This window comes from Bombina bombina, chromosome 7, assembly GCF_027579735.1.
Source record: "Bombina bombina isolate aBomBom1 chromosome 7, aBomBom1.pri, whole genome shotgun sequence".
NCBI classification, from domain to species: domain Eukaryota; kingdom Metazoa; phylum Chordata; class Amphibia; order Anura; family Bombinatoridae; genus Bombina; species Bombina bombina.
This window is the reverse complement of record NC_069505.1, coordinates 211,319,783-211,347,613: the sequence shown is the minus strand read 5'-3', so window position 1 is coordinate 211,347,613 and position 27,831 is coordinate 211,319,783. Positions and strand designations below refer to the sequence as shown.

The following is a 27,831-nucleotide window of genomic DNA, read 5'->3' as shown; positions in this document are numbered from 1 at the left end:
GGTTCCATGTCTCTTTGAGAGGTCTAGAGACTTCCCCAAGGCAGAGAAATATATTGTATAAAAATTCTCTACCAGGAACAAACAGCTCAGTAGCTTGTTATATGGTGAGCTACCACCTGGGAGTAGCCGCTTTTAGCTTAATTGTGCTTTCACAGAGTAGAACTTTCCTGACATATATATATATATATATATATATATATATATATATATATATATATATATATATATATATATATATATATATATATATATATATATATATATATATATATATATATATATATATATATATATATATATGTCTTATCCTGCCTAACAAGATCAGTTTTTAGCCCCAAAATATCAGGCAATCCTCCTCTGAACATGGCAACTCGACAATTGTTTCAGCCTTCTTTGGGCCTCGTTGGTGAGGTGCAGCCATATTCCTCTAAGCACACTGGGCTTGAAGTCCGCATTTGGTTTTCCTCATCACCCTTACAGAGACTTCCCCAGGGTCATAATACAAATACATACCAAAGAGACGTGCTATACAATGAATGAACAGCTCAGTAGCTTGTATGGCAAGTTTCCACGTGGGACCAGCCTTCTAGTATTATTTTAAAAAAAATAATAATTCTGGACTGACCATTTTAGGCGAGATCAGACTGATTAACTTCAGGAGAATGTGAAAAGTACAATTGGGCTAATAGGCTGCTCCCAGGTGGTAACTTACAATAGAACAAGCTTCTGAGCTGCTGTTCGTTACTGGTTGAGCCCTTTTCTTTGTTTGTATTTGAAATCTGATAATTTAAAATTTAGAGTAAGCTATTGCATTTGTCTTTTTTTTTTATTATGCATTTTTTCATTATACAATTCTACTGTATTTAATGGTCCTTTTAAAGGGACATAAAACAGGTTGAGACCTGTGCATGTCCTAAAAGGACTAATTAATTAAATAGTTTGCACATTTTTTTTTTTTTTTTTTTTTTAATTGCTGGCAAGTATTTTAAAATTTTCAAAATAAGCAAAATAAATTACATAGCTAAGCTGCCTGGAGCAGCCAACTCCACACCCTTTATCAGTGTTTAAACACAGGCATTGTATTTCATCTGAGTTCACAGCTTTTAGGCATGCTCTAGCAGATAATCCCTATGCCTTTTTGCATTCTACCAAAACAACAATAGATATAGATACAGCCATAGAAGGAAATGTGTGGGGGGAATTAGAGCTTTAGAATTCAAAAACTAAGAAGAAAGGGTTAATGGCAAGGCACTGCAGTATACATTTGCAGGTAAAGTAATTAAAGTACATATATATATATTTCTTCTGTTAAGTGTGATCAGTCCACGGGTCATCATTACTTCTGGGATATTACTCCTCCCCAACAGGAAGTGCAAGAGGATTCACCCAGCAGAGCTGCATATAGCTCCTCCCCTCTACGTCACTCCCAGTCATTCTCTTGCACCCAACGACTAGATAGGATGTGTGAGAGGACTATGGTGATTATACTTAGTTTTAGATCTTCAATCAAAAGTTTGTTATTTTAAAATAGCACCGGAGTGTGTTATTACCTCTCTGGCAGAGTTTGAAGAAGAATCTACCAGAGTTTTGCTATGATTTTAGCCGGAGTAGTTAAGATCATATTGCTGTTCTCGGCCATCTGAGGAGTGAGGTAAACTTCAGATCAGGGGACAGCGGGCAGATGAATCTGCATAGAGGTATGTAGCAGTCTTTATTTTCTGACAATGGAATTGATGAGAAAATCCTGCCATACCAATATAATGTCATGTATGTATACTTTACACTTCAGTATTCTGGGGAATGGTACTTCACTAGAATTACACTGTAAGAAATACATAAAGCTGTTTAATAACTAGAGATTATGTTTAACGTTTTTGCTGGAATGTAAAATCGTTTTCATTTGCTGAGGTACTGTGTGAATAAATGTTTGGGCACTATTTTTCCACTTGGCAGTTGCTTAATCTGTTTTTCTGACAGTTTCTGTTCTCCCTCACTGCTGTGTTGTGAGGGGGAGGGGCCGTTTTTTGGCGCTTTTACTATGCATCAAATATTTCAGTCAGCAACTCATTGTATTCCCTGCATGATCCGGTTCATCTCTACAGAGCTCAGGGGTCTTCAAAACTTATTTTGAGGGAGGTAATTTCTCTCAGCAGAGCTGTGAGAATTATAGTTTGACTGAGATAAAAAACGTTTATTCTGTAATTTGTTTCCTGCTTTCAGAATTTGTTATCTTTGCTAATGGGATTAAACCTTTGCTAAAGTTGTGTTGTTTACAAGGATTGAGGCTATAACTGTTTCAATTTATTAATTTTCAACTGTCATAGATCTTCTGTGCTTCTTAAAGGCACAGTACGTTTTAATATTATTCTAATTGAATTGTATTTCCAAGTTGCAAGTTTATTTGCTAGTGTGTTAAACATGTCTGATTCAGAGGATGATACCTGTGTCATTTGTTGCAATGCCAAAGTGGAGCCCAATAGAAATTTATGTACTAACTGTATTGATGCTACTTTAAATAAAAGTCAATCTGTACAAATTGAACAAATTTCACCAAACAACGAGGGGAGAGTTATGCCGACTAACTCGCCTCACGTGTCAGTACCTACATCTCCCGCTCAGAGGGAGGTGCGTGATATTGTAGCGCCGAGTACATCTGGGCGGCCATTACAAATCACATTACAGGATATGGCTACTGTTATGACTGAGGTTTTGGCTAAATTACCAGAACTAAGAGGTAAGCGTGATCACTCTGGGGTGAGAACAGAGTGCGCTGATAATATTAGGGCCATGTCAGACACTGCGTCACAGGTGGCAGAACATGAGGACGGAGAACTTCATTCTGTGGGTGACGGTTCTGATCCAAACAGACTGGATTCAGATATTTCAAATTTTAAATTTAAACTGGAAAACCTCCGTGTATTACTAGGGGAGGTGTTAGCGGCTCTGAATGATTGTAACACAGTTGCAATACCAGAGAAAATGTGTAGGTTGGATAAATATTTTGCGGTACCGACGAGTACTGAGGTTTTTCCTATACCTAAGAGACTTACTGAAATTGTTACTAAGGAGTGGGATAGACCCGGTGTGCCGTTCTCACCCCCTCCGATATTTAGAAAAATGTTTCCAATAGACGCCACCACAAGGGACTTATGGCAAACGGTCCCTAAGGTGGAGGGAGCAGTTTCTACTTTAGCTAAGCGTACCACTATCCCGGTGGAGGATAGCTGTGCTTTTTCAGATCCAATGGATAAAAAGTTAGAGGGTTACCTTAAGAAAATGTTTGTTCAACAAGGTTTTATATTGCAACCCCTTGCATGCATTGCGCCGATCACGGCTGCAGCGGCATTCTGGATTGAGTCTCTGGAAGAGAACATTGGTTCAGCTACTCTGGACGACATTACGGACAGGCTTAGAGTCCTTAAACTAGCTAATTCATTCATTTCGGAGGCCGTAGTACATCTTACTAAACTTACGGCGAAGAATTCAGGATTCGCCATTCAGGCACGCAGGGCGCTGTGGCTAAAATCCTGGTCAGCTGATGTTACTTCTAAGTCTAAATTGCTTAATATACCTTTCAAAGGGCAGACCTTATTCGGGCCCGGGTTGAAAGAGATTATCGCTGACATTACAGGAGGTAAAGGCCATGCCCTGCCTCAGGACAAAGCCAAGACTAGACAGTCTAATTTTCGTTCCTTTCGTAATTTCAAAGCAGGAGCAGCATCAACTTCCTCTGCACCAAAACAGGAAGGAGCTGTTGCTCGCTACAGACAAGGCTGGAAACCTAACCAGTCCTGGAACAAGGGCAAGCAGACTAGGAAACCTGCTGCTGCCCCTAAAACAGCATGAATTGAGGGCCCCCGATCCGGGATCGGATCTAGTGGGGGGCAGACTTTCTCTCTTCGCCCAGGCTTGGGCAAGAGATGTTCAGGATCCCTGGGCGCTAGAGATAATATCTCAGGGATACCTTCTGGACTTCAAATACTCTCCTCCAAGAGAGAGATTTCATCTGTCAAGATTGTCAACAATCCAGACAAAGAAAGAGGCGTTTCTACGCTGCGTACAAGAGCTCTTGTTAATGGGAGTAATCCATCCAGTTCCACGATCGGAACAGGGACAGGGGTTTTACTCAAATCTGTGGTTCCCAAAAAAGAGGGAACTTTCAGACCAATCCTGGACTTAAAGATCCTAAACAAATTCCTAAGAGTTCCATCGTTCAAGATGGAGACTATTCGGACAATTTTACCTATGATCCAAGAGGGTCAATACATGACCACTGTAGATTTAAAAGATGCTTACCTTCACATACCGATTCACAAAGATCATTATCGGTACCTAAGGTTTGCCTTCCTAGACAGGCATTACCAGTTTGTGGCTCTTCCATTCGGATTGGCTACAGCTCCAAGAATCTTCACAAAGGTTCTGGGTGCTCTTCTGGCGGTACTAAGACCGCGGGGAATCTCGGTAGCTCCATACCTAGACGACATTCTGATACAAGCTTCAAGCTTTCAAACTGCCAAGTCTCATACAGAGTTAGTGCTGGCATTTCTAAGGTCACATGGATGGAAGGTGAACGAAAAGAAAAGTTCACTCGTTCCACTCACAAGAGTTCCCTTCCTGGGGACTCTTATAGATTCTGTAGAAATGAAGATTTACCTGACAGAGGACAGGCTAACAAGACTTCAAAGTGCTTGCCGCACCCTTCATTCCATTCAACACCCGTCAGTGGCTCAATGCATGGAGGTAATCGGCTTAATGGTAGCGGCAATGGACATAGTACCCTTTGCACGCTTACACCTCAGACCACTGCAACTGTGCATGCTAAGTCAGTGGAATGGGGATTACTCAGACTTATCCCCTTCTCTGAATCTGGATCAAGAGACCAGAAATTCTCTTCTATGGTGGCTTTCTCGGCCACATCTGTCCAGGGGGATGCCATTCAGCAGACCAGACTGGACAATTGTAACAACAGACGCCAGCCTTCTAGGTTGGGGTGCCGTCTGGAATTCTCTGAAGGCTCAGGGACAATGGAGTCAGGAGGAGAGTCTCCTGCCAATAAACATTCTGGAATTGAGAGCAGTTCTCAATGCCCTCCTGGCTTGGCCCCAGTTGACAACTCGGGGGTTCATCAGGTTTCAGTCGGACAACATCACGACTGTAGCTTACATCAACCATCAGGGAGGGACAAGAAGCTCCCTAGCTATGATGGAAGTATCAAAGATAATTTGCTGGGCAGAGTCTCACTCTTGCCACCTGTCAGCAATCCACATCCCGGGAGTGGAGAACTGGGAGGCGGATTTCTTAAGTCGTCAGACTTTTCATCCGGGGGAGTGGGAACTTCATCCGGAGATCTTTGCCCAAATACTTCGACGTTGGGGCAAACCAGAGATAGATCTCATGGCGTCTCGACAGAACGCCAAGCTTCCTCGTTACGGGTCCAGATCCAGGGATCCAGGAGCAGTCCTGATAGATGCTCTGACAGCACCTTGGGACTTCAGGATGGCTTACGTGTTTCCACCCTTCCCGTTGCTTCCTCGATTGATTGCCAGAATCAAACAAGAGAGAGCATCAGTGATTCTAATAGCACCTGCGTGGCCACGCAGGACTTGGTATGCAGACCTGGTGGACATGTCATCCTGTCCACCTTGGTCTCTACCTCTGAAACAGGACCTTCTGATACAGGGTCCCTTCAAACATCAAAATCTAACTTCTCTGAAGCTGACTGCTTGGAAATTGAACGCTTGATTTTATCAAGACGTGGATTTTCTGAGTCAGTTATTGATACCTTAATACAGGCTAGGAAACCTGTTACCAGAAAGATTTACCATAAGATATGGCGTAAATACCTATATTGGTGTGAATCCAAAGGTTACTCTTGGAGTAAGGTTAGGATTCCTAGGATATTGTCTTTTCTACAAGAAGGTTTAGAAAAGGGTTTATCTGCTAGTTCATTAAAGGGACAGATCTCAGCTCTGTCCATTCTGTTACACAAACGTCTGTCAGAAGTTCCTGACGTCCAGGCTTTTTGTCAGGCTTTGGCCAGAATTAAGCCTGTTTAAAACTGTTGCTCCACCATGGAGTTTAAACCTTGTTCTTAATGTTTTACAGGGCGTTCCGTTTGAACCCCTTCATTCCATTGATATAAAGTTGTTATCTTGGAAAGTTCTATTTTTAATGGCTATTTCCTCGGCTCGAAGAGTCTCTGAATTATCAGCCTTACATTGTGATTCTCCTTATCTGATTTTTCATTCGGATAAGGTAGTCCTGCGTACTAAACCTGGGTTCTTACCTAAGGTAGTTACTAACAGGAATATCAATCAAGAGATTGTTGTTCCTTCTTTATGCCCAAATCCTTCTTCAAAGAAGGAACGTCTACTGCACAACCTGGATGTAGTCCGTGCTCTAAAATTTTACTTACAGGCAACTAAGGAATTTCGACAAACGTCTTCTCTGTTTGTCATTTACTCTGGGCAGAGGAGAGGTCAAAAAGCTTCCGCTACCTCTCTTTCTTTTTGGCTTCGTAGCATAATTCGTTTAGCTTATGAGACTGCTGGACAGCAGCCTCCTGAAAGAATTACAGCTCATTCTACTAGAGCTGTGGCTTCCACTTGGGCCTTCAAGAATGAGGCCTCTGTTGAACAGATTTGCAAGGCTGCAACTTGGTCTTCGCTTCATACTTTTTCCAAATTTTACAAATTTGACACTTTTGCTTCATCGGAGGCTATTTTTGGGAGAAAGGTTCTTCAGGCAGTGGTTCCTTCTGTATAAAGAGCCTGCCTATCCCTCCCGTCATCCGTGTACTTTTGCTTTGGTATTGGTATCCCAGAAGTAATGATGACCCGTGGACTGATCACACTTAACAGAAGAAAACATAATTTATGCTTACCTGATAAATTCCTTTCTTCTGTAGTGTGATCAGTCCACGGCCCGCCCTGTTTTTAAGGCAGGTAAATATTTTTTAATTTATACTCCAGTCACCACTTCACCCTTGGCTTTTCCTTTCTCGTTGGTCCTTGGTCGAATGACTGGGAGTGACGTAGAGGGGAGGAGCTATATGCAGCTCTGCTGGGTGAATCCTCTTGCACTTCCTGTTGGGGAGGAGTAATATCCCAGAAGTAATGATGACCCGTGGACTGATCACACTACAGAAGAAAGGAATTTATCAGGTAAGCATAAATTATGTTTTCCCTATCCCAACTTGTTTTGTGTCCCTTTTTAAGTTTAAGCTCCTACTATGGTTCTCAAATTGCTACCCCATCCTTGAGTTTGCATTAATAAATGATTAAAATACCAACTTTTAGACATAGCAAAAGGAAAAACAATTGACAAATATCCTTTTTAAAGAATCTCTAAATTGATTTGAGGTACTGAATAACACAATATGGCAAATAAATGGCAATTATGGTTACTTGAGGGTTGGAGTAGAAATATTTAATGTAAGATTTGTTTTGTGGATACTGTTGGTTTTGAACTTTATTTTGCAGATTTATTGTATGGTGATTATTCATCTCCGTTAATATTCACATCTTTAATCCCTGTTTATAGGTGGTAGTTTAGCAGATGCTATCAGTGAAAATTACAGGAACATGCAATGTTTAACAGAGCTGGAGTTAAAGGATCTGCTTCTACAGGTGGCACGTGGTCTAAAATATATTCATTCAATGTCTTTGGTACATATGGATATAAAGCCAAGTAAGTCTACTTTCCCAGTATGTATGTATGTTTGTTACAAATCTCTGAATGTGTAGTAAACATTACTTTATATATTATTTTTTTGTCTGTCTTCCACTCAGGTAACATTTTTATATCTCGGACATCAATCCCAAATACTGCAGTGGAAGAATGTGATGATGAGGAATTTAGCTCCAGAAGAGTTGTATATAAAATAGGTACATCTTAATTTGTGTAATTCTGTTTTACTTACACGTCATTTAATGTTAGATTAAAAGGATAAAAAACTAAAAAAACAAAGAAGTTTAAAAAAAAAAGGGTCATATGAAGCTTATAAGAAGATTTGCCACTGCTTTGTCTTTCAAGCATAAAAACAAAATGACAGAAACCAGTTGACAAATACCTGCAGTGTGTTTTAAAATGCCCTATTTTATATGTAACAAAACAAAAATCTGTTTATTCTGTTCTTATATACAGATTAACTTGTATAGTGTTTTTTTCTCTCTCTAATATTTGTACTTTTTCATTATGTCTTGAAATAGGTGACCTTGGCCATGTAACAAGAGTATCTAGTCCTCAAGTTGAAGAAGGCGACAGTCGTTTTCTTGCAAATGAAGTCTTGCAAGAGGTACGTAGTCGTATTATGACAACCATAGTGTATTAGTTAAAGGGATGTTGAGCCCACATTTTTCCTTTAATGATTCAGATAGAGCATGCAATTTTAAACAACTTTTTTTAATTTACTCCTATACATTTTTCTTTGTTCTCTTGGTGTCTTTATTTAAAAAAGCAGGAATGTAAGCTTACGAGCCAGCCCATCTTTGGTTCAGCACCTGTTCTTGCTGATTGGTGGCTAAATGGTATTCACCAATCCGCAAACGCTATCTAGGGTTCTGAACCAAAAATGGGCTGGCTCGTACGCTTATATTCCTGCTTTTTTGTCAAATAAAGATAGCAAGAAAACAAAGAAAATGGATAATAGGAGTAAATTAGAAAGTTGCTTAAAATTGCTGCTCTTTCTGAATACTGAAAGAAAACATTTGGGTTCAGTATCCCTTTAAAACTGTTTATTTGTATTTTTTTCCTTGTTTTCATTTGTTCTCTTAATAGGTTTATACTCACTTGCCAAAAGCAGATATTTTTGCCCTGGCCCTAACAGTGTGGTGTGCTGCGGGGGCAGAGCCACTTCCATCCAATGGAGACCAGTGGCATGAAATTAGGCAGGGGAAGCTGCCAAGGGTGCCGCAGTTACTTTCACAAGAGTTAGTGGACCTAATTAAGGTTAGAATTTTAATATATTTTTAATGCCCTTTAAACATGTTTTATAGTTAAAATAATGGACTATATTAATTTTCATCAATAGGATAATTAAGCTTTTAATTTCATTAATTTTTCTTCCCTTTCTAGCTTATGATTTCTCCAGATCCAGAGAAAAGACCTTCATCTGTGGCTCTTGTTAAACACTCAGTGCTCTTATCAGCTTCTCGAAAAAGTGCTGAACAATTACGGATAGAACTTAACGCAGAGAAGTTTAAAAATGCACTTCTTCAGAAGTAAGTTGTATTGTCAGTGAGTTGTACATTATCTAATTTGATCTGTGATTAAATTAAAACTTCACACATGTTGGTGATTTGCATAGTTATGCTTAGTAAAGTATGAATGAGCATTTGTCCTTGTGCCTTCTATGTTGCTGCTGATTGTAAATATTAAATTCTTTTAGTTAACACTTACACTAAAGTGAATATAACCATATGAATATTTGGCTTGTGTCTATAATGTGATGAAGCATCTCTTGTTGTTTCTTAACCTGATAGTTTAATGTATCTTCAATGGTAAGGTTTTTATTTGTTGGTGTGTATTTAATTGTAAACTACTCACTTTTTTTAATAGCTGCTTTTTCCTGTTAAAACAACCGCCTACGCTGAAAATATTAATACAGAAGTATTCTGTTTAGAAAAGCTATGTAAACAGAAGACACTAGTGCTAAATCAATCTTAGGGGAGATAATTTCAACACCTATCTTTTAGGCTGTGTGTTTAGATGGTTAACATGAGCAGGTCTGCTTTACTTGCAAGTTCATCCCATTTATATTGGATTGTCTTTCAGAACAGGTCATGGTTGTAATGAGCAAAACCAGATATTTCAAATACAAAAAAATCCCCCACTCTGTTACATTTTAATACTCTGTAGTAGGTATAACAAGTCATTTTGGAACATATTAAAATTACAGTAAAATTGCTTTCCCCTTAAAGGGACATGAAACTCAATTTCCTTAATGATTCAGATAAAGGGACAGTTAACTCAAAAATGTTCTCCCCTTTTTAATTTTTTCCCTAATGACCCACTTTACCTGCTTAAAGTGTATTAATTTGTTTACAAGTATTTCCTTTGCCCTTATATTGGCATTTAAAATAATTGAATTAGCCTGTGGTATCCCCACCTATCCTGAAAATTTTTGACCTTAGGACCAAGCTATAGGTAAGCTGTGTAATTACAGCCAGTAAAAGAAATTACACTCCCAGTGGGGTATAGAAGAGATATAATACAATTTTCCTTTTGTATTGGTGATTGGTTTACGGACAGATATAAGATAAAGAATCAGGTATGTGTACACAATTTGATAAAGTAATTTGATCTGATTATACCTACAAGCTCAACCCATTTTATTAGGTTGTGGCTTCATAACACAAAATCAACTCTTTCATATACACACAAACCTTAAAAAGCTAATTCTCATACATTTTATACTTGAAGTTGGTAAAAAAAATGTAATTGGAAACACATTAAGGAAAAAACTATTTTACAGTATACTGCCCCTTAAAGCATACAATTTTAAGCAACTTTCCAATTTACTTCTATTATCTAATTTGCTAAGTTCTTTTCGTATCGTTTGTTGAAAATCATACCTAGGTAGGCTCAGGAGCTGGGATCCAGCTGCTGATTGGTGGCTGTACATATATATCTCATCATTGCCTTACCATTTTGTTCAGCTAGCTACCTGTAGTGCATTGCTGTTCCTTCACAAAAAGTAGAATTAAGTAAAATTGATAATAGAAGTAAATTGAAAAGTTGTTTACAAGTGTATCCTTTATCCAAATAATACAAGAAAGAAAATTGGGCTTCCTGACTATGAATGGGTTTCCAATAATTTGTTATACTAGCTGCAGAGTTTTAAAATGTATGGGAACTTGTTTCTTTTAGGTTTGACTTTGTTTATGAAATAATTGTTTCTACAAAGTGAAATGCCAACCCATTTAAATGGGCTGAGCTTTTCATGAGAGCAGAGCTTCTTATCATATTTAATTACTTATCGAAAGTCCTCATTGTCTTATTTCTCACTATTTACTCAAACCAAAACTTAGGCCCTGATTCTATAAGAGTGCTTGCCAGTCCTATTTTCCTAGTGGAATTTTATAAAGCCGCTTTTTACTCTGAAAACAGGGTGTCTTGCTAAGGGGCGCATACTGCATTTTTGCATGGGACGGAGATGCATACATAACAAAAATTCACAATTTATTTTGTAATTTAAAAATCCTACAAAACAAATAATAGAACTATTCACACAGGAATGTCAAACTTGTATTTAAGGTGCATAATAAATCGTTACAAAATTGTTCATTAAAAAATCGTACCTTATCAAAAACATAATTTGTATGTAAATCACACAGGAATAAATCGTATTAAATAAGCACAGTGTAAATCATAATTTAAGTACACTGAACATCGGCATATAGGAAATTATCTCCAAAATACCAGGGTAATTCTGTAAACATTTCCTCCAACAGATCTGTTTTTTTTTCTTGCAAATTAAAAGGTTGACGAAGCTTTTAGCAAAATACTCAAAACTCAAATTACTCTGAAAAGAAAACCTATGCATACGAAAATAACAGAAAATTAAACTACAGTGCACTAAAAAACATGTATTTTGATTTGCATTAAAGGGACACTGAACCAAATTTTTTTCTTTTGTGATTCAAATAGAACATGCAATTTTAAGCAACTTTCTAATTTACTCATATTATCAATGTGTCTTCGTTCTCTTGCTATCTTTATTTGAAAAAGAAGGCATCTAAGCTTTTTTTTTCTTGGTTCAGAACTCTGGACAGCAATTTTTGATTGGGCGATGAATTTATCCACCAATTAGCAAAGACAACCTAGGTTGTTCGTGAAAAAAGGGATTACCAATGGCACTACAGGTATAAATAGGACCTGTTTTATTTAAATGTCTGGCCAACTAGTGGGGCCTTTGTGTTATCAGCCAACTGAGTGGCTAGATTTGGTGCTATGTGTATAATACTGATTTCTGGAGCAAGAAAGGAAAAGAATACACTTGGAAGCACTCACAGGTCACTTATTGAGTCATTTAAATATCGAGAGATCAAAAAATGAAATCCAAGAATGGAAGAGACATACTCTTGACTATAATTAAAATTTAACTTTTATTGGGGTTCGAAAATAAAATAGGAAAAAACTTTAAAAACACACTTATGTACCGATTGTAGTCTATTTGGCTTGTCGTGTCGCTGTACAGAATACTTAAATTACTTCTGCAAATACTCCTATATATAATATAATTTGGGTTGCAGTTAATTAACCTGCTTACTATTCGCTGTTGTCTGTGTATACTATACTTATGTATACCTTGAATTGAGTATAAGTGTTACCGGCTAAGTTGGATATATTACCAGGTTTAACAATCTGCAGAGAAAGAGCAGTTTGTAAATATAGTCTTTCTTCGCTCAATTATCTGAGAGGTTGATTGTATCTCTCTTTTCACATATGTATGTGTTTCAGTCTGAGTATTAAATAATGAAACAGTGTCTCAAATACCCCGTTGTATAATAATAATGCACAGGACTGTTTATGTATTAGTGTGTGCTGATGTCACACCCATAAGCATATCAAACATTAACTAAATATTTGTTCCCACGCGTATACCTATTTCAGTCAAATTATTAAATATTGATGCAGTGTTTCAAATACACTGTTAAATATTAGTGGTTCGCAAGACTGTTTGTGTATTGGCGTGTACTGGTGTCACTCTTACATGCATATCACAATCCAAATATTTCTCATTTGCTCTGTTATATATTAATAATTCAGCAGAGTGTTTTTGCATTAGACTGTGCCTGTATTCGCTGCTTTTTGTGTGTAAAAAACTTGTATATATCTCAATTTAAGCAATATAATTTGTCGTTAAATTAGGTATATTACCAGCTTCAACCCTCTATAAATTATACAAGGCAGTTTATCAGTGTACTGTGTTTATTCAGTTGTCTGAGAGGTTAACTGTGTCTCAGTTTTTACACTCTTATACAAATTTCGGTCTAGAAAGTTTTAATAAAAATCACAGTAGCTTATGTCCTGTCATGTAATAGTGATTCACAGGACCTTATTTGCCTGCTCAGTTTTGTAAGAGGTTAGCTGTGTCTATCTTTTTACACACACTTGTGTCTAATAGTTTAAATCTTCAATAATGTTGCAACGACCTAACTGCACATTTGTGACTGTTTATGCATTAGCGTGTGCTGACATTTGCGGCTATTTTTTTAAAAAATTGATATGCTTATATAAATCACAGTTTTGCACATACATGTAATCCGTGATATTAGGTATACTGACTAAATTTACAGCTGTAACCGTTAACTGCCTGGGAGAGTAATATGCTCTCCAGCGTTCTCGGGTGCTAGGTTAATTAATGCAACATGATTGTCAGTGACACTTGGCTAGCCGGATCAAATGTAAATATTAAACCATTCCTAGCTCTCTGTAGACTTAGAATAAATTGAGTGAAAAGACTACAGTAATTGAATCGGTAGCTTAAGGCTTGCTAAAAACACAGGAGCTCCTAGGACTCCTCACCATTGCCCTAACGTCCCTGACATGTTTCGCCACGTAACGTGGCTTTTTCAAAGGAATGGTTTAATATTTACATTTGATCCGGATTACATGTATGTGCAAAACTGTGATTTATATAAGCATATCAATTTTTTAAAAAAATAGCCGCAAATGTCAGCACACGCTAATGCATAAACAGTCACAAATGTGCAGTTAGGTCGTTGCAACATTATTGAAGATTTAAACTATTAGACACAAGTGTGTGTAAAAAGATAGACACAGCTAACCTCTTACAAAACTGAGCAGGCAAATAAGGTCCTGTGAATCACTATTACATGACAGGACATAAGCTACTGTGATTTTTATTAAAACTTTCTAGACCGAAATTTGTATAAGAGTGTAAAAACTGAGACACAGTTAACCTCTCAGACAACTGAATAAACACAGTACACTGATAAACTGCCTTGTATAATTTATAGAGGGTTGAAGCTGGTAATATACCTAATTTAACGACAAATTATATTGCTTAAATTGAGATATATACAAGTTTTTTACACACAAAAAGCAGCGAATACAGGCACAGTCTAATGCAAAAACACTCTGCTGAATTATTAATATATAACAGAGCAAATGAGAAATATTTGGATTGTGATATGCATGTAAGAGTGACACCAGTACACGCCAATACACAAACAGTCTTGCGAACCACTAATATTTAACAGTGTATTTGAAACACTGCATCAATATTTAATAATTTGACTGAAATAGGTATACGCGTGGGAACAAATATTTAGTTAATGTTTGATATGCTTATGGGTGTGACATCAGCACACACTAATACATAAACAGTCCTGTGCATTATTATTATACAACGGGGTATTTGAGACACTGTTTCATTATTTAATACTCAGACTGAAACACATACATATGTGAAAAGAGAGATACAATCAACCTCTCAGATAATTGAGCGAAGAAAGACTATATTTACAAACTGCTCTTTCTCTGCAGATGGTTAAACCTGGTAATATATCCAACTTAGCCGGTAACACTTATACTCAATTCAAGGTATACATAAGTATAGTATACACAGACAACAGCGAATAGTAAGCAGGTTAATTAACTGCAACCCAAATTATATTATATATAGGAGTATTTGCAGAAGTAATTTAAGTATTCTGTACAGCGACACGACAAGCCAAATAGACTACAATCGGTACATAAGTGTGTTTTTAAAGTTTTTTCCTATTTTATTTTCGAACCCCAATAAAAGTTAAATTTTAATTATAGTCAAGAGTATGTCTCTTCCATTCTTGGATTTCATTTTTTGATCTCTCGATATTTAAATGACTCAATAAGTGACCTGTGAGTGCTTCCAAGTGTATTCTTTTCCTTTCTTGCTCCAGAAACCTAGGTTGTTCACCAATAATGGGCCGGCATCTAAACTTACATTCTTGCATTTCAAATAAAGATACCAAGAGAATAAAAAAAATTGATAATAGGAGTAAATTAGAAAGTTGCTTAAAATGTCATGCTCTATCTGAATCACAAAAGAAAAGAAATTGGGTTCAGTGTCCCTTTTAAGTGCTCCGCGTTCTCCCTCTGTACTTTGTCCTCCATTGTAAACTTTTACCTATCAGAGACATTACTTCTATGGGAGATACCTTGCCACTTGCAGGGACATATTCCCCCTTTTCTTTTTTATGTATTTATAAAATTCCATGAAGTCTGTCACTGCTTGCTAGTGTCTGTGTGGAAAACCACGTCTAGACTTGAGAATTGTTTTTTTAAGGACCAGGACCTTAGAGAGAACAATTGAAAATTAACATTTAATATGTCTCTGTGAAACCTCCCACTGAGAGTATGATTTTATCTAAACTTGTTTGTATAGTTTTTGAAATTGTCAGTATAGGTAGATACATAAATCAAAATCTGATATTTGAAATGATAAAAATTAAGGTAAAGGAGCTATTTGTAAACAATAGAGTACACTCTAGCAGGTAAAATAGATGGTTGTGAGCACATTAAGTGGATGAAAAATTACAGTACAAACACATTTTATGTTATAGTGTCCCTTTTAAGTAAGCAAACCGTCAGTCTGTGGTAAGTCAGTTCATATCTGATACAACAGAGCTAAAGTTGCTAAACAATATATTGTGGCGTATTCTGTTTACATTTTTAATTTCTTTGTACAGGGAACTAAAGAAAGCACAAATAGCAAAAGCTGCTGCGGAAGAGCGAGCTTTTTTTCCTGACAGAATGAGTACAAGATCAACAACACAAAGTAGTAGTAGATCAACTCGCCTTATTGGAAAGAAGATGAACCGCTCTGTTAGTCTGACTATATATTGATATGTATATAGCTATGTATGTTCCTGTTGACACACCATGTTGTCTTGCTTTCCTCTTTTCATATTGTTCATAAAAGGTATTTGTTTTTTTCCCAACGAAAAGTTTCGGTACAGCATTTAGCTGTAAATATTTGCTCAACACCTCCCTTTTTTTTTTTTTTTTTTTTTTTTTTTTTTTTTTTTTTTAAAGCTATAGTCCTTAATTAAGTTGAGGTGCTTGGATGGTCCAAAATAGGTTGGGACCTCCATCTTCAGCAGTGCCTTTTAGTTGTTTAGTTGGCTCCAAAGCTTGCAATGCAATAAATGTTAAGGCCAATGGAAAGCATGTAGCTAATGTGGATTCTTTAGGTGTAAATTGCCTTTATCTTAAGTCCGTGTAGGACTTATACGTTAGCCTCTATCGGGGCAAAAATTTAAACAAAAAAAATCAAGACTTTAGTTAGTAGATAGAGATTTAAATTTTTTATCCTTTTTCTACATACACTGGTGTACTAAATGGTGGTGTGGTTTTATTTTCCATCTACTTCAATGCTCTGCTTTAGATCAGTTGTGTTAAAACAACACATCTAATAAATTACTGTAGTGGTTTGCTGCTTTAGTTACAATTCAGCAAATTGTACAAATACGGTATTTCCTTTCCCCGTTTTTATTTCCTTTTAAATTATGTATATTTGTAAATTTAAATAGGCTTTGTGGCAAGTTAGAATAAAACATTAGATTAGCAACTTGGCACTAGCTGTTCATGTTTTGTACCTAGGTACATTTTTATTGTGAATTTTAATTGTATATTCAACTCTGAGCACTTTTTTGGCACCAGGCAAATAATGTGGAAATCCATATGCATTTGCTATGTGAAGTTTGCTGCTATTTTAGTTTTGTTAGTTGTTGTGTGTTGTTGTGTTTGTTTCTCCCCTTTTTTTTTTTTTTTTTTTTTGTAATTGTATTGGCTGTATTAATTGTAGCATTAAACAATCATTGTCTTACTTAACCTATCATTGTCAAATGTACCTGCTAAGTAGCATAAAGATCTACCACAGAAGGGGGTTACTGTACCTGTTGTGTGGAAATTGATTCAGCAGACTGCATTAATTCAGTTAATTCAAAATGTTCCTTCTGAAGCAGTGTGCATTAAAAGGAATATATGCACCTTTTGTTATGTAGAGTACTTTGCAAATTGTTTCCTCTTATGTTGTAAAATAAACAAAATGTTTGTTTGTCTTTTTTTCCTCTCTTGCCATAAGAAAAAAATCTTTCTGAAATGTTATTCCTTGTGAAGGCTGAATAGTATGTTCCCTTTTGCATACAAGTTATGCAGTGGTCTTTAACCCCCCCCCCCCTCTATTCTTCTTGAACATGTACTTTCCACAGTTGCACTAAAGACTTCATAACCCTATTTTTTTTTCTAATGTTATGTAACAGCTAATTTTTGTCATCTGTGCTACTGAATGGCCTGCAGAGAGTTGTATGTCCGTTTTTATACACCCTATTAGTAGCCTTAAAGGGATACTGAACCCACTTTTTTTTTTTTTGTTTCCTGATTTAGATAGAGCATGCAATTTTAAGCAACTTTCTTATTTTACTACATTTAGCCACCAATCAGCAAGCGCTACTCAGGTGCTGAACCAAAGTTGAACTGGCTCTTAAGCCTATATTCCTGCTTTTTCAAATAAAGATACCAAGGGAACGAAGAAAAATGTTGCTTAAAATTGCATGCTCTATCTGAATCGTGAAAGGAAAAAAAATTGCGTTCAGCATTCCTTTAAGCAAAAGTCCACCATTTTTCTATTGAGCAGCATTTTTTTTTGTCTTGTGCTGTAAGTGGAAATGGAATAAGGATATAATTTAATATTCTGGTCACCCAGGATGAAATTTAAGATGCTGGTAATCAATGTTTTTTATTTTTTGTATCAAATGTTTCTTCATGTATGAGACAATTTATTAATATAAAAGTAATGTATGTGGAGTTATGATCACTTTTGTTTCATGTGGTTAGTCAAACATAAACATTTGTAAATAAAGTTTTTGTGCCTTTCTAAAGGTTCATTTAACAAAAATGGGATGGGACAATTTTTTTTACGTCAACATATATAAATATGTTCAGGGTAATTTTGATTTAAATCAAATCTTTTTAAATCGCTAGTCAGAATCAAATTTACAAACTTTAAAAGTTTCATTTTTAGAATGTTTTCAGATACAATTTTTTTTTCCAGCCATATCAGTAGATTACTGATTTTAGTTTTTATATAGCATTATATTTTCTCCTGTTAAGTGTGGTCAGTCCACGGGTCATCATTACTTCTGGGATATTATCTCCTCCCCTACAGGAAGTGCAAGAGGATTCACCCAGCAGAGCTGCTATATAGCTCCTCCCCTCTACGTCACCTCCAGTCATTCTCTTGCACCCAACGAATAGATAGGATGTGTGAGAGGACTGTGGTGATTTAATTAGTTTATTACCTTCAATCAAAAGTTTGTTATTTTATAATAGCACCGGAGTGTGTTATTCATTCTCTGGTAGAATTTGAAGAAGAATCTACCTGAGTTTTTTCTATGATTTTAGCCGGAGTAGTTAAGATCATATTGCTGTTTCTCGGCCATCTGAGGAGAGGTAAACTTCAGATCAGGGGACAGCGGGCAGATTAATCTGCAAAGAGGTATGTAGCAGTTTGTTATTTTCTGACATGGAATTGATGAGAAAATCCTGCCATACCGTTATAATGTAAACTCAGCCTTAAATGCAGTAGATGTAGCTGGTATCAGGCTGTCATGTATGTATATTTTACACTTCAGTATTCTGGGGAATGGTACTTCACTGGTTTTATACTGTATGCATAGATTTTACCTAATTTGCAGGGACTTGCAATAGGTTTTAAATAACAATTGATTTATTGAGGTTAAACGTTTTTTTGCTGGCATGTAAAAACGTTTATTTCTCTGAGGTACTGGGTGAAAAAATGTTGTGGGCACTATTTTTTCCACTTGGCAATAGTTTTGTTTAATTTAAAGCAGTTCACTGATCTCTCTCACTGTTATGTGTGAGGGGGAGGGGTCATTTTTGGCGCTTTTACTACGCATCAAAAAAATTCAGTCAGAGGTTCATTTTCTTCCTGCATGATCCGGTTCATCTCTTCAGAACTCAGGGATCTTCAAAGCCTTTTTTGAGGGAGGTAATCATCACAGCAGAGCTGTGAAGAGTGTAGCTGACTGTGATAAAAAACGTTTATTTGTGTATTTTTTCTGCTGACAGGGTTAGTTATCCTTTGCTAATGGGAACAATCCTTTGCTAAAATTGTATATTTCTTACAAAGATTTGATGCTATAACTTAATTATTTTCAACTGTCATAATTTTTTCTGTGCTTCTTATAGGCACAGTTCGTTTTCATATAATTGTAAATTACTTGAAAAAGCATTTCCAAGTTGCTAGTTACTTGCTAGTGTGTTAAACATGTCTGATTCAGAGGAAGATACATGTGTTATATGTACTAATGCCAAAGTGGAGCCCAATAGAAATTTATGTACTAACTGTATTGATGCTACTTTAAATAAAAGTCAATCTGTACAAATTGAACATATTTCACCAGACAACGAGGGGAGAGTTATGCCGACTAACTCGCCTCACGTGGCAGTACCTGCATCTCCCGCTCGGGAGGTGCGTGATATTGTAGCGCCGAGTACATCTGGGCGGCCATTTCAAATCACATTACAGGATATGGCTACTGTCATGACTGAAGTTTTGGCTAAATTACCAGAACTTAGAGGCAAGCGTGATCACTCTGGGGTGAGAACAGAGTGCGCTGATAATATTAGGGCCATGTCAGACACTGCGTCACAGGCGGCAGAACATGAGGACGGAGAACTTCATTATGTGGGTGACGGTTCTGATCCAAACAGATTGGATTCAGATATTTCACATTTTAAATTTAAGCTGGAAAACCTCCGTGTATTACTAGGGGAGGTGTTAGCGGCTCTGAATGATTGTAACACAGTTGCAATACCAGAGAAAATGTGTAGGTTGGATAAATATTTTGCGGTACCGGCGAGTACTGATGTTTTTCCTATACCTAAGAGACTTACTGAAATTGTTACTAAGGAGTGGGATAGGCCCGGTGTGCCGTTCTCACCTCCTCCGATATTTAGAAAAATGTTTCCAATAGACGCCACCACACGGGACTTATGGCAAACGGTCCCTAAGGTGGAGGGAGCAGTTTCTACTTTAGCTAAGCGTACCACTATCCCGGTGGAGGATAGCTGTGCCTTTTCAGATCCAATGGATAAAAAGTTAGAGGGTTACCTTAAGAAAATGTTTGTTCAACAAGGTTTTATATTGCAACCTCTTGCATGTATTGCGCCTGTCACGGCTGCAGCAGCATTTTGGTTTGAGTCTCTGGAAGAGACACTTGAATCATCTACACTAGATGAGATTACACTCAAACTTAGAACCCTTAAGTTAGCTAACTCATTTATTTCAGATGCCGTAGTACATTTAACTAAACTTACGGCTAAGAATTCCGGATTTGCCATTCAGGCACGCAGAGCGCTGTGGCTAAAATCCTGGTCAGCTGATGTTACTTCTAAATCTAAATTGCTTAATATACCTTTCAAAGGGCAGACCTTATTCGGACCCGGGTTGAAGGAGATATCGCTGACATCACAGGAGGTAAAGGCCATGCCCTGCCTCAGGACAAAGCCAAACCTAGGGCTAGACAGTCTAATTTTCGTTCCTTTCGTAATTTTAAAACAGGAACAGCATCAACTTCCTCTGCACCAAAACAGGAAGGAGCTGTTGCTCGCTACAGACAAGGCTGGAAACCTAACCAGTCCTGGAACAAGGGCAAGCAGGCCATGAAACCTGCTGCTGCCCCTAAGACAGCATGAATCGAGGGCCCCCGATCCGGGACCGGATCTAGTAGGGGGCAGACTTTCTCTCTTCGCCCAGGCTTGGGCAAGAGATGTTCAGGATCCCTGGGCGTTAGAGATCATATCTCAGGGATATCTTCTGGACTTCAAATCCTCTCCCCCAAGAGGGAGATTTCATCTGTCAAGGTTGTCAACAAACCAAATAAAGAAAGAAGCGTTCCTACGCTGCGTACAAGATCTTTTATTAATGGGAGTGATCCATCCAGTTCCGCGGTCGGAACAAGGACAAGGGTTTTACTCAAATCTGTTTGTAGTTCCCAAAAAAGAGGGAACTTTCAGGACAATCTTGGATTTAAAGATCCTAAACAAATTCCTAAGAGTTCCATCGTTCAAGATGGAAACGATTCGAACAATTTTGCCCATGATCCAAGAGGGTCAATACATGACCACAGTGGATTTAAAGGATGCTTACCTTCACATACCGATTCACAGAAATCATTACCGGTATCTAAGGTTTGCCTTTCTAGACAGGCATTACCAGTTTGTAGCTCCGTACCTAGACGACATTCTGATACAAGCTTCAAGCTTTCAAACTGCCAAGTCTCATACAGAGTTAGTACTGGCATTTCTAAGGTCGCATGGATGGAAGGTGAACGAAAAGAAGAGTTCTCTCTTTCCACTCACAAGAGTTCCCTTCTTGGGGACTCTGATAGATTCTGTAGAAATGAAGATTTACCTGACAGAAGACAGGTTAACAAAGCTTCAAAATGCATGCTGGGTCCTTCATTCCATTCAACACCCGTCAGTAGCTCAATGCATGGAGGTGATCGGCTTAATGGTAGCGGCAATGGACATAGTACCTTTTGCACGCATACATCTCAGACCGCTGCAATTGTGCATGCTAAGTCAGTGGAATGGGGATTACTCAGATTTGTCCCCCACTCTGAATCTGAATCAAGAGACCAGAAATTCTCTTCTATGGTGGCTTTATCGGCCACACCTGTCCAGGGGAATGCCATTCAGCAGGCCAGACTGGACAATTGTAACAACAGACGCCAGCCTTCTAGGTTGGGGTACTGTCTGGAATTCTCTGAAGGCTCAGGGACTATGGAATCAGGAGGAGAGTCTCCTTCCAATAAACATTCTGGAATTGAGAGCAGTTCTCAATGCCCTTCTGGCTTGGCCCCAGTTAACAACTCGGGGGTTCATCAGGTTTCAGTCGGACAACATCACGACTGTAGCTTACATCAACCATCAGGGAGGGACAAGAAGCTCCCTAGCAATGATGGAAGTATCAAAGATAATTCGCTGGGCAGAGTCTCACTCTTGCCACCTGTCTGCAATCCACATCCCGGGAGTGGAGAACTGGGAGGCGGATTTCTTAAGTCGTCAGACTTTTCATCCGGGGGAGTGGGAACTTCATCCGGAGGTCTTTGCCCAGATACTTCGACGTTGGGGCAAACCAGAGATAGATCTCATGGCGTCTCGTCAGAACGCCAAGCTTACTCGCTACGGGTCCAGATCAAGGGATCCGGGAGCGGTTCTGATAGATGCTTTGACAGCACCTTGGACCTTCGGGATGGCTTATGTGTTTCCACCCTTCCCGATGCTTCCTCGATTGATTGCCAGAATCAAACAGGAGAGAGCATCAGTGATTCTAATAGCACCTGCATGGCCACGCAGGACTTGGTATGCAGATCTAGTGGACATGTCATCCTGTCCGCCTTGGTCTCTACCTCTGAAACAGGACCTTCTGATCCAGGGTCCATTCAAACATCAAAATCTAACTTCTCTGAAGCTGACTGCTTGGAAATTGAACGCTTGATTTTATCAAAACGTGGTTTTTCTGAGCCAGTTATTGATACCTTAATACAGGCTAGGAAGCCTGTAACCAGAAGGATTTACCATAAAATATGTCGTAAATACTTATATTGGTGCGAATCCAAGAGTTACTCATGGAGTAAGGTTAGAATTCCAAGGATATTGTCTTTTCTACAAGAAGGTTTAGAAAAGGGGTTATCTGCTAGTTCTTTAAAGGGACAGATTTCAGCTCTGTCCATTCTTTTACACAAACGTCTGTCAGAAGTTCCGGACGTTCAAGCTTTTTGTCAGGCTTTAGCTAGGATCAAGCCTGTGTTTAAAACTGTTGCTCCGCCATGGAGTTTGAACTTAGTTCTTAATGTTTTACAGGGTGTTCCGTTTGAACCCCTTCATTCCATTGATATCAAGTTGTTATCTTGGAAAGTTCTGTTTTTAATGGCTATTTCCTCGGCTCGAAGAGTTTCTGAGTTATCTGCCTTACATTGTGATTCTCCTTATCTGATTTTTCATTCAGACAAGGTAGTTCTGCGTACTAAACCTGGGTTCTTACCTAAGGTGGTCACTAACAGGAATATCAATCAGGAGATTGTTGTTCCATCTTTGTGTCCTAATCCTTCCTCGAAGAAGGAACGTCTGCTACACAATCTAGATGTAGTCCGTGCCCTGAAATTTTATCTACAGGCAACTAAGGATTTTCGTCAAACGTCTTCCCTGTTTGTCGTTTATTCTGGTCAGAAGAGAGGTCAAAAAGCTTCGGCTACCTCTCTTTCCTTTTGGCTTCGTAGCATAATACGATTAGCCTATGAGACTGCTGGACAGCAGCCTCCTGAAAGAATTACAGCCCTTTCTACTAGAGCTGTGGCTTCCACTTGGGCCTTTAAGAATGAGGCTTCTGTTGAACAGATTTGCAAGGCTGCAACTTGGTCTTCTCTTCATACTTTTTACAAATTTGACACTTTTGCTTCTTCGGAGGCTTTTTTTGGGAGAAAGGTTCTTCAGGCAGTGGTTCCCTCCGTATAAAGAGCCTGCCTGTCCCTCCCGTCATCCGTGTACTTTTGCTTTGGTATTGGTATCCCAGAAGTAATGATGACCCGTGGACTGACCACACTTAACAGGAGAAAACAAAATTTATGCTTACCTGATAAATTCATTACTCCTGTAGTGTGGTCAGTCCACGGCCCGCCCTGTTTTTTATGGCAGGCTTAAAAAAAATTTGGATTATACTCCAGTCACCACTACACCCTTGGGATTCTCCTTTCTCGTTGGTCCTTTGGTCGAATGACTGGAGGTGACGTAGAGGGGAGGAGCTATATAGCAGCTCTGCTGGGTGAATCCTTTTGCACTTCCTGTAGGGGAGGAGATAATATCCCAGAAGTAATGATGACCCGTGAACTGACCACACTACAGGAGAAATGAATTTATCAGGTAAGCATAAATTTTGTTTTTACATAGTTCACTTCCCAATAATTTCTTAATGGTCTGTCTTCACTTTAATAGGTTAATCATGCATGTCTGTTCAACCTGTACTTTATTGAAGGAAGAAAAATAATCATTACATTTTAATTTAAATAGTTTTATATAACAAAGTAAAACAATACAGGTTTACCTTTCATTTTTACTGCTTGCCCCTCCCTCCTCATGCTTGGGTCCTTGTGCAGATCTTTTCCACTGCAACCAATCTACTATTCACTGAGCTTCTTGAAATTCAGGCATTGATTTGGTGTACTATGGGATTAAATGGACATTAAAATCATAATTAAACTTTCATGATTCAGAGCATGAATTTAAACAATGTTGCAATGTACTTTGTTGAAAAGCATACCTAGGTAGGCTCAGGAGGAGCAATGACTGCAAATATATTCCTTCTTGTCTTTGGTTCACCCAGTGTGTTCAGCTAACTCCCAGTAATGCATTGCTGCTCAATCAACTAAGGATACCAAGAGAATAAAGCAAATTGATCATAAAATTAATCTGAACGTTATTTAAAATTGCTGTATCTGAATAATAAAAGAAAAAATATTGGGTTTAACTCACTTTTACAAGATACAATGAGTCCACCGATTTCATCCTTGTGGAATATCGCCTAATGGTCAGCAGGAGGAGGCAAAGAGCACCACAGCAGAGCTGTGTATATATATATATATATATATCTCTATATCTATCTCCTCCCTCCCACTCCAGTCATTCTCTTTGCCTGTGCTAGTGATAGGAAGAGGTAAAGTGAGGTGTTAGTTTAGATTCTTCAATCAAGAGTTTATTATTTTTAAAATGTTACCAGTGAGTGCTATTTTACTATAGGGTGTAGCCGTATTCCTTGTCAGCATCTAGAGTAGAGCTACAGGTGGCTTTAAAGCAATGGGAACTGGTGTGATTACTCTCACTGTGCCTCCCATACTAGTGCTGCCCTGCTGTTGATGGTCTTAGCAGATATTAACTAAGGCCCTTCTGTGTTCACAGAGCTGCAGGACGAAGAAGACCTCTTGATACTGTGAGACTCGTCATGCTGTCACTCAGCATTGAGGTAAGTGCAGTCTTTCATTTCTGGGGCTTTTGGGCATATCTCAGAATTGGCTGTACACCTTTCATCTCTTGGGAAATATGGGCTCCTAGTAATGGCTTCCCTATTTACAGAGTCTGGGTTCTCATGGGGTCTATGGTAACCACATGGCTATATATGTGTTCAGAGGGTGCTGGACGTTATTAGTGCACTTGAGACACTTAGCATTTAACTATACACTTTATTGACAAGCAGCTGTTAGATGCAGTGTTTTGGGCTGACGCTGGGAATATGTGCCGGAGTCTGGTTAATTGACTCCGGTTTTGCAGCTTGTGTTTTCACTTTTCTTACCGACGGTTTGTTGTTGGTGTGTGACGACGCCCACGATGGGCGGAGTTGTGATTGGCGCGCTTTACTAGTTTGCCGTGCAGTACTCTTCTTCCGGAAGTCACCGGCTGTTAATGAAGCATTGCTAGTGACGCCTCGACCGCATGGTTTGAAGTTAAAGCAAGCGGTTTTAGGCTCAGCTCTGGATTGTTCCTAGAAGTGGTCGGAAACGTGGGGGCAGGTAGGCGCCTCAGCAGAGCTGTTGGTAACAAAACAGCTTTCTGCAGTTCAGTTATAACTATATTCCAGTGCAGCAGAAAAATTGTCGTTTTATTTCTTATAGAGACCGTGTCTTGTCAGGTTCTCTTTCTACTGACAACTCTTTAACTACATTATTCATTTTTTTTATACATTAATTCTGCATTTGTCTATTTTTCCTGCCTTCTGTTAGCATGGATTCAGATGACATCCAGGCTGTAACTTGCTGTATGTGCTTGGATGCCACTGTGGAACCTCCAGTTCCTTTTTGTTCCTCATGTTGTGAGAGGGCCTTACATTATAGGGACAATTTCTTTTTGATAAACCTTTGTCTAAGACAGATGCTTCTCAGGAGTCTATAGATGAGATGCAAGGTATGCCGCAGCTTTCTCCCCAAGTGTCACAACCCTTAATGCCCGCGCAAGCAGGGTCATGTATGTCCCCAGTGTCTGCAGCATTTACATTAAAAGACATTGCTGCAGTGATGTCCTCTACACTTTCTGATGCGTTATTCAGTCTTCCTATATTGCACGGCAAGCGTACATGAAGGGACGCCTATGCAGGCAATTCTGCCCCTGATACCATGGTGGCGATTGCGGATGTATCCTCCCGGGGTTCTGAGTTGGAGAATACAGCGGTGCTCTCTGAGGGTGAACTCTCTGAATCAGGGAGTGCTTTGCCCTTGACTGATCCTGATGTGGTTTCCTTCCAGTTTAAGCTGGTACACCTCTATTACTGAGGGAGGTGTTGGTTACTTTGGATGACTGTGACTCAATAATAGTCCTGCCAGAGAAATTGTGTAAGTTAGACAGATATTTGGAAGTTCCTTCTTACTCAGATGTCTTTCCAGTTCCTAAAATGACTAAAGAGATTATTGCAAAGGAATGGGAAAGACCAGGTATTCCCTTTTCTCTTTCGCCTGTGTTTAAAAAGATGTACCCTATAGCCAACGCTATTAGGGAATCTTGGCAGACGGTCCCTAAAGTAGAGGGAGCCATTTCTACCCTTGCCAAATGGACTACTCTTCCTATCGAAGATAGTTGTGCCTTTAAAGACCCTATGGATAAGAAGTTGGAGGGTCTCCTTAAGAAGGTTTATGTTCACCAGGGATTCCTTTTGCAACCGGCGGCCTGCATTGTTAGTGACCAGTGTGGCTGCTTTCTAGTTTGATGCTCTAGAAGAGTCTCTTAAGACAGAGACTCCCTTTGAAGAGATACAGGATCAGATTAAAGCTCTTATGTTAGCTAATTTGTTTATTACAGATGCTTCTCTGCAGATTACTAAATTGGCGGCTAAGACTTCGGGCTTTGTCATCTTAGCACGTTGTGCTTTATGGTTAAAGTCTTGGTCTTTGGATGTGTCATCCAAGTCTAAGCTTTTGGCTATTCCTTACAAGGGGAAGACCCTGTTCGTGCCTGACTTGAAGGAAATTATTTCAGACATTACGAGAGGCAAGGGTCATCTCCCTCAGGATAAAAGGTCCAAACAGAGACGGTGACAGAGTGATTTTCGTTCCTTTCGAAATTTCAAGGGGGTTCCCTCTTCCGCTAAACAGGAAGGGGATTATTCTCAAACTAAGTCCACTTGGAGACCCAACCTGTCTTGGAACAAGGGTAAACAATCCAAGAAGCCGGCTGCCACTACCAAGTCGGCATAAAGGGTCGGCCCCCGATCCGGGACTGGATCTAGTAGGGGGCAGACTTTCTTTGTCCAGGCTTGGATAAGAGACGTTCAGGATCCCTGGACACTAGAAATTGTGTCTCAGGGGTATCAGTTGGAGTTCAAAAATTATTTTCCCAGAGGAAGGTTTCTTCTTTCACGATTGTCTGTAGACCAGCTAAATAGAGAGGCGTTCTTACGCTGTGTAAGAGATCTCTCCTCCATGGGAGTAATATGTCCCGTTCCAATACAGGGACAGGGGTTTTATTCAAATCTCTTTGTTGTTCCCGAAAAAGAGGGAACGTTCCGACCTATTTTAGACCTCAAGAGTCTAAACAAGTTTCTCAGAGTTCCATACTTCAAGATGGAAACTATTCATACCATTCTTCCATTGATCCAGGAGGGTCAATTTATGACTACCGTGGATTTAAAGGATGCATATCTTCATGTTCCTATCCACAGAGATCATCACAGGTTCCTGAGGTTTGCCTTTCTGGACAAACATTTTCAGTTTGTGGCTCTTCCTTTCGGTCTGGCCACAGCACCCACAATTTTCA

At 38.8% G+C, this 27,831-nt stretch overlaps 1 protein-coding gene across 1 annotated transcript in view; it reads left to right on the top strand.

Moving 5' to 3' along the window:
• WEE1 (WEE1 G2 checkpoint kinase) overlaps positions 1-17,908 on the top strand; it is a 34,608-nt gene extending 16,700 nt beyond the window's left edge. The window contains exons 6-11 of the mRNA XM_053720595.1: positions 7,543-7,689; positions 7,791-7,886; positions 8,211-8,296; positions 8,779-8,949; positions 9,076-9,221; positions 15,699-17,908. Of these exons, the coding sequence (XP_053576570.1) occupies positions 7,543-7,689; positions 7,791-7,886; positions 8,211-8,296; positions 8,779-8,949; positions 9,076-9,221; positions 15,699-15,855 (803 nt within the window). The 3' untranslated portion in view covers positions 15,856-17,908. The remainder of the gene's footprint in view (positions 1-7,542; positions 7,690-7,790; positions 7,887-8,210; positions 8,297-8,778; positions 8,950-9,075; positions 9,222-15,698) is intronic.
• Positions 17,909-27,831: the final 9,923 nt, after the last annotated feature.